Source organism: Perognathus longimembris, chromosome 23 (assembly GCF_023159225.1).
Source record: "Perognathus longimembris pacificus isolate PPM17 chromosome 23, ASM2315922v1, whole genome shotgun sequence".
Lineage (NCBI taxonomy): Eukaryota > Metazoa > Chordata > Mammalia > Rodentia > Heteromyidae > Perognathus > Perognathus longimembris.
In genome coordinates, this window is record NC_063183.1 from 17079054 (window position 1) to 17091077 (window position 12024).

General features: G+C 44.7%; 1 protein-coding gene across 2 annotated transcripts in view; it reads right to left on the bottom strand.

The window, feature by feature from the left end:
- Window positions 1–627, bottom strand: part of Map2k5 (mitogen-activated protein kinase kinase 5) — a 251656-nt gene extending 251029 nt beyond the window's left edge. For both annotated transcript variants that reach the window (XM_048332406.1, XM_048332405.1), the window contains exon 1: window positions 494–627. In XM_048332406.1, coding sequence (XP_048188363.1) covers window positions 494–595 — 102 coding nt within the window. In that variant the 5' untranslated portion in view covers window positions 596–627. The remainder of the gene's footprint in view (window positions 1–493) is intronic.
- Window positions 628–12024: the final 11397 nt, after the last annotated feature.

Consider the following 12024-nt stretch of genomic DNA (forward strand, 5'->3'; position numbering starts at 1 on the left):
CAGCGACATCTTAAGTTTGCTCACACATGGCGAGCTGAAGTTGTCCTGGGTCTCTTTCCCAGCAGGTCTCCAAGTTCAGAGGAAGTGGAACGGCACATCTGGAGACCGGCCAGGGGCATTCACTCCCCGGATGCTTGTCTACACTCAGCTCTGGAGTATATATATCTTATATATCTGTGTGCAGGCTGTGAGCTTCTTGAGGACGGGGGGGGGGGGGGGAGCAGTCTGCTTTATCACCCCTGGGCCACGCACAACTGCCAAGTTTCAGGTTTCAGTAGCTGAATTCACCCAAGCTGTGATTAAAGCAAACTAACAAAACACAACCCCCCCCCTCGCAAATAGGATCTGAGACCGGCCGCTAGCTCAGCATCCACCCCCCCTTCCCCCGCGCCCCCCCCCCGCCCGGTGATCGGAGCGACCCCTCCTCAGGTGCCCCGCACTCGCCCCGCAGCGGACGCCGTGACACCCACCCCCCCCTACCCGCCCCACTCACCAGCACGTCCCTGAAGAGCAGCTGCGGCCCGGCGTGCACCGTCCAGTCCACCGCGCCGCTGTTGGGAATCTTGATGCGAATCACCAGCACCTGGTTCTCCATGGCACCGAGGGGACCACGGGCCGGCCACACACAGCATCCCCGGTGAGAGGGGCTCACATCCTGCGGCTGGGGGGCACCCGCGGGCCCCTGCGGCGGAGGGGACTGGGGGGGTGGGGAGCGAGGAGGGGAGGGAGGCCGCGGCGGGAGCAGGTGGGGACGGCGGGGCGGGCTGGCGGGGCCCCGCCCGGCTCGGAACGGAGGGGATTCCCACGGCAGGGGGCCGGGAGGAACCCGCGGAGGTCGGGAGGCTCCGGAGTGGCGAGGGGAACCCGGGCGGCCCGCGGCGGGCCTGAGGGGCGGCGCGGCGGCAGGTGGGCGGCCCTCCTCAGGGGCTCAGCGGACGACGGGGGAGGGTCGCCGACCGGAAGGGGTCCCGGGCCGCCATCGCGGGAAGGACGACGGGGCGACGGCAGCACGGTTCGGGGGAGGGGGGGGGGACGGGAGGGACGGAGTCCTCCGCCCCACCTGGAGCCTGAGGGCGCGGGGCGGACAGGCTCAGCGCTGCCCACCCGGGCCGCGAGCCCCCGAGCTGGTAGCGGCGGCGGCGGCGTGTGGAGGAGGAGGGCAGCGAAGAACGGCGGCACACCGTTACTCCGGAACCAAAACGCGCAGCGCCGGAACCCCGGGAACCGACGAGCCCGGGGACCCGCCTCCCGGGGCGCCATGTTGGAAGAGGGCAGCGAAGGCGTGTCGCCACGCCCCTAAGAGGGCGGGCCCCGGGTGGAGCGCGGCTCGGGCGGGGCGGACCACGCCGGCCTGCTAGGCCGGGGGCGGGGGAAGCTGGGAAGCCCTTAAGACCCTGACCTCCCTCGAAGCCGCAAGTGGAGGCCGTGGCTCAAGCGGTAGAGCGGTAGCCTTGAGCAAATAGAGCTCAGGGACAGCCACCAGGCCCCGGGTTCAAGCCCCAGGACTGGCAAGAGGGAAAAAAAAAGTGGTAACTTTGTGCAGCCCTTTTGATCTGTCGGTGCCCATCTAGGAAGCCCGTCGCCGAAGGCGTCCAGGTTCCCCCGAACGGATAGCTGTTTAAGAAGGGAGAAAAATGGCACTGAAAAGTAAATGTGTGGTGATTTTCAGTATAATACCCAGATCTTTTTTTCTGAATAATTTTCTCTGCCCGGGTTTTATATTTAATTTGAAGAGCCATTGTAGGAAATAAGTGATTACCTTTTAGCTATTGCAACTTAATAGCTTAGGTAGAACTTCATTCAGTCAGATCCACCAGGTATTCTGCCCCCTTTCAACCTGCGCTTCAGTTCTGAAGTGAATCTCTGAAAAAAAAAAATAAACCATTCGCCCCAAGTCCCCATGTAGTTATAGTTGAAAACTCATTTCCTATTATTTGAGAAAATAGACCACAAAACGAGAGGTTTTGCTATGGACCTATGATTTGTTAAAATGCCTTTCTATTTATAGTGCCACGGGAGAAACCGACTCCATTTGCCAATTTTGCATACACCTTCTGAGCTTTTCTTAGTATTACTTCTTCCCTTATATTAGCATAGCCAATATAATCACATTTCAGCTTTTCACAGCCTTTGCATAGTAAGGAATATTAGCCTTGCTGGATTTGAGCAAGGATTTTCCAAAAAAGTTCTGCATTCTCATTGCAAGAAACATCATAGTCACAAATAACATAAGACCATTCCATACTGATCATAAATCAAATTCCACTTTTTGATCTCCTAGCCAACCAGAATAAGTTCCATTGTCTAAATTTAAGGTACTTTAGTACTCAGTATAGATGTTGTATGTAGTCTTAAAGCTTCTGCATGTAAAAGTTTTTTGGGTTTTTTTTTTTTTTTTTTTTTTACTTTTTCAATAATAGATGCAAGTCAGGCCGTGTGGCTCAGGTATTTCGGTGACCAAATGCAAATGGACTAAAGTAAAAAGCCTGTGCTTACTTGTGTTTTTCCTATTTGAAGGATGCTATGGTTTAGACCTGACTTGTTCCTCAAAGACCATGTGTGCTAAAGGCTTGATTGCCAATCCAAGTCTATGGGATGCTGTTGGAAGGTTATAGAAACATTTGCGGGGGTCGGGGGCTTGTAGGAGGAAGTTAGGGTCCTTGGGGAGCATAACCTTGAAAGGCTTTTGGGACTCTGTCTTTGCCTCAAGGACACCATGACACAGTCAACTTTGCTCTGTTATCCATTACCTTCCATGGTGTTCTGCCTCGCCACAGGCCCAAACATAACCGGGCCAATGGGACCACTGACTGAAACTTCTGAAACCATGAGCCTCTCTTCCTAAGTTATTTTGTTCTCAGCTACTTTTGTCACAACAATGGGAAAGCCAATTAAAACAAGGAGCTTATTTCTCAATACCAGAAAATTCCTCTCCTCATGAAATTATATTCTGATGGGGAAAACAAATGACTAAAATGTATGTTAGTGGTGAATGCTAGAAGAAAAATGAAGCCCGAGGGGGAAATGAAAATGGTACAGCCCCCTGGTGGGGAATCACTGAGGGATATGAAATGCCAGGAACTGGCTTGTGTTCACAGGAAGCCTTCACTGAAAAAAAATGACATTGCTTTTTCCTCTCTCTCCCCTTTTCTTTACAATATTGCCATTTGAACTCGGGGCTTCAAACTTGGTAGACAGGCACTCTACTGCTTGAGCCATTGCTCTCTTTATTTTTTATTTTCTTTTTGCCCAAGCCAACCTGGACCATGGTCAACATGTTTATGTTTCCCAGGCATTTGAGATAACAAGTACACTCCACACCTAAGTTTTCATTGGTTGAGATGGCATCTAGCAAACCTTTTGCCTAAGCTAGCCTCTAACCTCCAACCTCCTGGTCTCAGCCTCCTGAGGATCGAGGCCTAAAGCCTCAGGCCACTCACTGTGCCCAGTATTGTGTTTTCTTGTGATTTTTATTTATAATTGTGATAAAAAAATGTCTAAACCACCAAATTAACCATTTTAACTGTACAGTTCAATAGTGTAAGTACCTCGAATTGTTATACAACCAATCTCTCCTGAAGTTTTTCATCTTACAAAACTGAAATTGGTACTAGTAGCTCAACCTGTCGTACTAGCTACTCAGGAGGCTGAGATCTGAGAACTTGTGGTTTGAAGCCAGCCTACAAGGCCAAACCTGAATAACTTTTATCTCCAATGAACCAGCAAAACTGGAAGTGGAGTTGTGGCTCAAGTGGGAGAGTGATGGACGTGAGTGAAGCAGCCAATGACAGCATGAGGCCCTGAGTTCAAGCTCCAGTCATAGCAAATGATAATACTGAGAACCACAACTTCCCATTTTGCATCCCTCCAGCCCCTGGCTGCAACCATTCAACTTGCTATTCCTAGAGTTTATCTACTCTAGGAACTCCTATGAGCGGAATCATACTATATTTGGCTTTTTGTGTCTGGCTGATTTCACTTAGAAGAATGTTCTCAAGGTTCATCCATCTTGTAGCATGTTCAGAAGCACCTTCATTTTCAAGACTAAAAGAAAGTCTACTGAATGTATATACCACATTGTGCTTATCTGTTCTTTTGAATTGCTTCCACCTTTTGGCTATACTGAATAATGCTGCTATGAACATAGGTATAAAAAAAATACACATTCCAAGCCAGGTGCCGGTTACTCACGCCTGTAATCCTAGCTACTTGGGAGGCTGAGATCTGAGGATCGCGATTCGAAGCCAGATCAGGCAGGAAAGTCTGTGAGATTCTTATATCCAATAAACTACTCAGAAAAAAAGCAAAATGGTGCTGTGGTTCAAGTGCTAAAGTTCTGGCCTTGAGTAAAAGAAGCTCAGAGACAGTGCTCAGGCCCTGAGATCAAAGAAAGCGGGGGGGGGGGGGGGGAGAAAGGGGGGAGGGAGGGAAAGAAGGAAGGAAGGAGTGTATTTCAGGTTTTGGGAGTGCAGCTCAGTACAGGGTCTGCTCAGCATGTGTGAGACCCTGGATTCAGTCCCCAGTACCAATAAAAACAAAGAATATCCCACATTCTGATCTTGATCTGTGTAATGAAATGACTGAGGTGGGCAAACCGTATGAGAATGGGCTATGTTTAGCTCACAGTTTTGGAGGGTCTAGGATATGGCACTGGTGTCAGCTTGGCTCTGGTGAGGACCGCGTGGCTGGTGGCACTACAGTGAAGAGATTATACATGGAAAGAAAGAAATCACAGTTCAAAACAGAAGGGAGAGAGACTGGACCCCCAGAATTCTTCTCAGAAACACATTCATTCCTATGACTTCTGTGCCTCCTCTAGTAGATGTCCTCTTAACAGTTCCTTCACCTGTCAGCACTGCAGCCTCGGCACCGCGCCTTCAGCCCTGAGCATTTGGAGGGAATACCCTTCAGCCGTACCCAAAGCCTCGCAGGTGCAACCGGAAGTGGAGTGGCCACATTGCAGATTGTGTTTGCTCTTTTGGAGTACCACTGTAACATTCTCCATAGGCGCCAAAACACCTCACATTCACACCCAAGTGCACAAGAAATCCAAGTTCTCCACATGTTTTATAGTAGGCATCCCAAAGGATGCCACAACTCATTGGGGTTTTGATTTGTGTTTATCTAATGATTACTGAAGCTGAACACCTTCTCATGTGCTTCTTGGCCATTTATATAACATCTTGGGAGAAACATCCAAGTCTAGTGGTGTGTGTGTGTGTGTGTGTGTGTGTGTGTGTGTGTGTTTAACTAGAGGTAAAAGTCTCACGGACTATTCCTGCCCTGGCTGGCTTTGAATAGCAGTCCTCAGATCGCAGCCTCCCAAGTAGGTAGGATGTCAGACGTGAGCTCTGGTGAGAGCCAGGCTTAAACCTTTTGAACCGTGGAACCTCATTCCCAAGTATTCTTCCTCATTCACACCAGAGTTTGAAGAGACTCTGGGAAGGGAAGAGAAAAAAAAAGGAATAACTGTAGCACAGTAGAGCCTAGCAGACACCATCCTAATTGAACAGTCAGATTTGGCATACCCAGCATAACTCCTATGGACATCTGGATTTGCACTTCCTGATGTGACGTGATGTCTATGGTCCTCGTCCTCTAAAAACCACGCTCCCAATCAAAGCATCAGAAAAACCCCAGACAAACCCCAAGGGAGGAACATCCTACAAACTTCCTGAAGAAAATAAGTCCTCAAGCCAGGCGCCAATAGCTCACACCTATAATCTTAGCTACTGAGGCTGAGATCTGAGGATCATGGTTCAAAGCCAGCCCAGGCAGGAAAGTCCATGACACACTTACCTCCAGTTAACTACCAAGAAAGCCAGAAGTGGCACTGTGGCTCAAGTAGTAAGAGTAGTTGAGGACAGCACCCAAGCCTGAGTCATACTTCAGGACCAGCAAAAATAAATAAACAAATGAAAAGAATTTCTCAAAATTGTCAAGACAAAAAAAAAAAAAAAAAAAAACAACAATAAGGAGCCAGGTACCAGTAGCTCATACCTGTAATACTAGCTACCCAGGAGGCTGAGATCTGAGGATTATGGTTCATAGCCAGCCTGGGCAGAAAAGCCTGTGAGACTCTTATCTCCAATGAACCACCAGAAAACCGGAAGTGGTATTGTAGATCAAGTGATAGAGTGCTAGCCTTGAGCTGTAGAGCTCAGGGACAGCGCCCAGGCCTTGAGTTCAAGCCCCACAACCAACAAAATAATAATAATAATAATAGTAGTAGTAGTAGTATAATAGTAGTAGTAGTAAGGAAGGTCTGAGAAACCATCAGAGACTAGAGGAGACTAAAGATACATGAGGATTAAGTGAAATGTGAGATTCTGGGTAGAAACATGGGAAAGGAAAAGGCATTAAAGGAAAAATGGTGAAATCTGAATAACATCTGGGCTTCAGTCGGTAAGGGCACTGACTTGAATTTGTATACCGGAATGCCTAGGCTATCCTTTCAACCTAAACTGTCTTTGCAATATTAACTTTAAAAATTTAAACTACAATAGCAATATCCACAAAACAGTAAACATACGCTATTTGTTTATTATTTGTGCTGATACTGGGGCTTGAACTCAGGTCACATAAGTGCTGCCCCTTAGCTTTTTCACTCAAAGATGGTGCTCTACCACTTGAGCCACAGCTCCACTTCTGGCCTTTTTTTCTGGTTAATTGGAGATAATAGTCTTGTGGGATTTTCTGCCTGAAGTAGCTTCAAACTCTGATCTTTAGATCTCAGCCTCCTGAGGAGCTAGGACTGTAGAAATAAAAACCACTGGTGTCCAGCTCACATTTTCTTTGCTAGGGGACTGCTTTTTTGCTTCCATTGCTTACTGTTTGTTTATTGGCAGTTCTGGGGCTTGAACTCAAGGCCTCATCACTTGCTGGGCAGTTGTTCCACCACTGAGCCATACCTTCAGCCCTGATTATTTGTGAGATCGAGTCTGCCCTACTTGAGTGCTTGCCCAAACCGTGATCACCTACTTTAAGCTTCCCATGTTTGCTAGGATGAGAGGCTTGCACCACTCTAACTTCCTGTGGTGGAGATGGAGTCTCAGGGACTTTTCTGCCCAGGCTGGCCAGAGCTGCAATCTTTCCTTTGTCAGCCTCCCACGGATCTTAGGTATGTGCCCTTGTACCCGGCTATGAGTCGCAAGAGGTACTTAAATGTTTTTTCTGCCCAAGTTGTCATTGAACCACAATGCTTTCATTCTCAGTCTTCCAAGTAGCTAGGATTATAGGCATGGTCCACTGGCGCCTCACTTTATCTATTTATTTGTAAAAAGAAGACAAAGATGAAGAGACTTGGATAGATAGGAACAAATTCCCCCCAAAGTACAGCAGGTAAGTCTGCTATCTTCTTTTTTGACAGTATAGTAGAAGTAATCCAAGCATTTATGAGGGGGCAGAAGTGATTTATCCATTACACACCTCTCTTGCCTTTTAGTTCACTTAAAAATGCCACTGGAGGTGGGTGCTAGTGGCCTATAATCCTACTCAGTACACTGAGACATGAGGATTACCAGCCCTGGCAGAAAAGTCCATGAGACTCCAATTAACCACCAGAAATACAGAACTCAAGGTGTGGCTTGAGTGGTAAAACACTAATACTGGCACTAAATAAATAGATAGGCAGGTAGACAGGCAGGCAGACAGACAGACAGACAGATAGATAGATGTCACTAGATTTAATGTCTACATAATATAGTATCTTTAGGTACTTTTCTTGCCTGGGCTGGCTTTGAACCACAATCCTCAGATCTCGGGAGTAGCCAGGATCACAAATATGAGCCACTCGTGTCCAGCTAAATGTATCTATATTATTTTACTCTATGTAGCAGTAGGATCGTAGCCACATAGTCACAAAGCACGGCTCACATGTGAGTGGTTCCAAATAACTTGCGGAGTACTCCTGAATTCACCTGCCACCTGACAGAATGAACCTGTGCGCCCCCAGGACAAGTGTGAAGTAATGGCCAGCAGAGGAGATTCCGTAGTCACTCTGTGGAGATCAAAAGAACATCTACCTTGTATGAGTGTTGACATGATTTCTTGCATTACACAACCGAAATATGAGCATAAGAATCGTGCCTGTCCAGGTGTGGCAGCTCACACCAGTAACCATAGATACTTGCGAGGCTGAGATTGGGAAGATTGTGGTTCCTATCCAGTCCGGGCAAGAAGTAATGAGGGAGTCTCTCTTCGTGGAAAAAACTGGGCATGGTAGCATGTCTTTTTATATATCATAGGAGGAGTGCTGTCCGGGTATGCTGCTTGCCATAAATGGAAATCCTGCCTCAAAAATCGCCAGTGCAAACCATGGCTGGAGACATGGCTCAATGGTAGAGTGCCTGTGTATCAAGTGTGAGGCCCTGAGTGTTAGGTAAACTGCGCACAGTATACATGAAGACACTGTGTGTGTGTCTGTGTGTGTCTGTGTGTGTGTGTGTGAGAGAGAGAGAGAGAGAGATCTGAGGTTTGAATGGAAGGGCTGGGTGTTGTCCCTTAGCTTTTTTGCTCAAGGCTGGCACACTTCACTTAAGGCTTTTTTTTTCTGGTTAATTATATATATGAGTCTCATGGATTTTCCTGCCCAGACTGGCTTTGAACCACAATCCTCAGATCTGGGTAACTAGGATTACAGGTGTGAGCCACTAGTGCCCAGCCAAAGAAAGACATTTAAAGCTTAGGAAAGTCAATTCAATCAGCACTGATGGAGCAAGGGTTAAAACTATGTTATTTCTCCTCAAAATGGGGTTTTTGTTATATAACGTAATGGGTAATACAACATAGATCATGAAAATGATCAAATTTCAGAGTAAATGGGGATTTAGAATAAAGCCATATAATCTGTGCCGCTAGTCAGGAATGTTACTCATCTTCCCAGGATTGTCATGCAGCCTTCTCTGAACTCCACTGCCTCATGAGATACAATCTTACTATTTTTTGAAGTTCAGTTAAAAATTATTCTTGTCATGTTAGGCACTAGTGGCTCACACCTGTAATCCTAACTTCTCGAGAAGCTGAGCTTTGAGGATGGCAGTGCGAAGCCAGCCCAGGCAGGAAAGTCCGTGTGACTCTTATCTCCAATTAAGCAACAAAAAAGCCAGAAATAGAGCAGTGGCTCAAGTGGTAGAGTGCTAGCTAGCCTTGAGCAAAAATAGCTCAGAGACAGCACCCAGACCTTGAGTTCAAACTCCAGGCCTGGCATGCGTGCACACCCCCACAAAAAAATTATGTGTGTGTATATACATACATACATACATATATGTATGTATATTCTTTACTTCTAGTTATTTATCAGCACATGTTTCTAGGTTGTTGTTTTTTTAAAAACAGCAAACCTGAGAGTATAGCTCCATGATCATAAACAAGGCCCTGGATTCAATTTCAAGCACTGCAAATACTAGTAATAGTGATAGTAATGGTAATAGTAATAATAATGTAAAATTAAAAAATCGAATCCATCCTAGTGCCTTCTGCTTAGCGGTTCATTTACTTTTTTTGTGGCACTGGACTGTGAACTCGAGGCTTCCGGCTTGCTGTGTATTCTACCACTGAGTCACAGGCACACAGCCCTAGATCTTCTTTGTGTTAGTTATTTTTCAGATCATGTCTTTTGTTTTCGCCCCTGGACCAATCTTGGAAAGCAAATACTCCAATGCCTCCCAGTAGCTGGAATTATAGGTGTGAGCCACTGCACCGTAGTATGACTTTAAAATAGCAACAGGCCAGTGCTGGTAATCCTATTTAAGAGCCTAAGATCTGAGGATCCCAGTTCAAATCCAGCCCAATTAGGAAAGTCTGTTAGACTCTTTCTTATCTCTTAACCACCAGAAAACCAGAGGTGGCGCTATAGCCCAAAGTGGTAGAGAGCTAGTGTTGAGCAAAAAGAGCTCAAGGAACAGTGCCAAGGCCCTGAGTTCAAGGCCCATGACCAACAACAAGAAAGGGGGATGGGGGCAGAGAGGGCCAAGGTGTGGCTGAAAGTAGCCAAGTGCAAAGCTTTAAGGTGAAACACCAGTACTGCCCAAAGAAGAAAATATCCGATCTTCTTTTCAGAATACATAGTTCATTACATATCTGAGATATGTCTAAAAGTACTGCTAGTATTGTAAAAAGTCAATATGATATCCAATTAAAGTGTCCTTTTATTAAAGCTGTTAAAGGCAGACAATCTTTCCTTTTAATTTTGCATCCTATTGCGCGTTCCTTGTATGACAGGCTCTGTGTCCGGCAGAAGGCAGTCGTGCAGGCTTCTCGCCCAGCTGTGCAGGGAGCAGTCTTTTTCAGTCTAACCTGAATGGACTGTGTACGGAGACTCCGACTGTTAGATTTTGCTGGGAGTTGAAATTATTAAAGCTTGTCTGAATATTATCCTTGTTAAAATATTTGTTGGATATATGAATAATTGCTGGTTGTGAAGTGTAATCTAAAGTTAAGTGACACCAGTTACATGAATGGTGCTAGGAATTGAACTTAGAACTTCACACAGTAGGCAAGGGCTTTAACACAGTCAGGTTTTTATTAAAACTTTCTTTCCTCCTCTCTGTCTTCTCTCTCCTCCCCTCCTCTCTCTCTCTCTCATATGCTTGGCTTGTTCTAGGCCTGGGCACGTTCCCTTAGGTTTTTCATTAGAGGCTGGGGCTATGCCACTTGGGGCACAGCTCTACTTCTGGCTTTTTTGCAGGTTAATTGGAGATAAGAGTTTCACAGACTTTCCTGCCTGGGTTGGCATTAAACTGCAACGTCCAGACTTCAGCCTCCTGAGTGAGGTTACAGCTGTGAGCCACCACCATCCAACTTTTTTAAACTTTCAAAGCCTTGGTTCTCCCACTTTTTAAATTTGTAAGCTTGAAAGTGTAAAAAGGTAAAATTTTATTCATCGCAGAGTAAGAACCATAATGCATTATAGAGATATCAAGATGATCTATATTTGTAAATGATTTATATCCGATTCTTAAACATTTTAAAAGATTTGCTGTTATTAAATGCAGTTTTATGTTAATATCTGTTTGCTTAAAGTGTTCATTTTTACTTTGTATATTTATATTCATTTAGGGTTTTGATAGACAACTTGTTCAAATTTTAAATTATGTACTAATAGGAAAATAAAGTAAAATATACCACTTTGCAGTTAACAAATTCAACATTCTGTTTATAGATTGTTATAAAAAAAACTACTGATATATTCTAAAGGTTATGTCAAATAACTATTAAAAATATCGTAACTACTCATGTGTTAATGATGTTACCTTAACCTGCCGGCTTCAAGGGCTGCATAATTGTTTCTACCAACCCATAAATTTTTGAGTAACAACAAAATTATTGTGATTTTTCTTACTAAATAATTCATACATTACAAAGCATGTACGTAACAAGGCCCATGAATCACAGGAGCATATAATGATCATATATCTAATGACATATCTCTTTTCATAAGATGAATTCAAATAGATTTATGTATTTAGGTTAACTAAAAAATACTGAAAACTTGCCACAGAAAACTTCCAACCTTTTTTATGAAATATGATTTCTGTGATTCACTTTTAAGAACAGAAAGCTTTTGCTTGATCAAAATCCTTATGTCTCAGCTCTACTTTCCATGAAGTTTTACAGCTTTTAAATTGATACTATAAATATCACTGAAGATAAATTAATAATATAATAGAATAGTACAGTGTTCATAAACTGTATTTAAAATGATATAAGTGCAACTAAAATAGCCATAAGCAATACTATATAAAACCCCATCGTATTGAGTAACTGATATTAACCAGCAACTAGGATCTAGGAAAGGATATTTTCATTTACTAACACTTTACATGTTTTACTTAATTTCATTTTAAGTAATCTCAAACCACATACAGCCTTTTCTTAATGCCACTAAAAGTGATCCCAAAGGAGTTTTCATCTATTTAATTAAAACTAGGTTTCATAGCTAAAAATTTTAAAATTCGAAGGCTGCAATATATGAAATAATGTTAAATTAACATGCTTAAACTATTTTGTGTGGGTATATTTGCA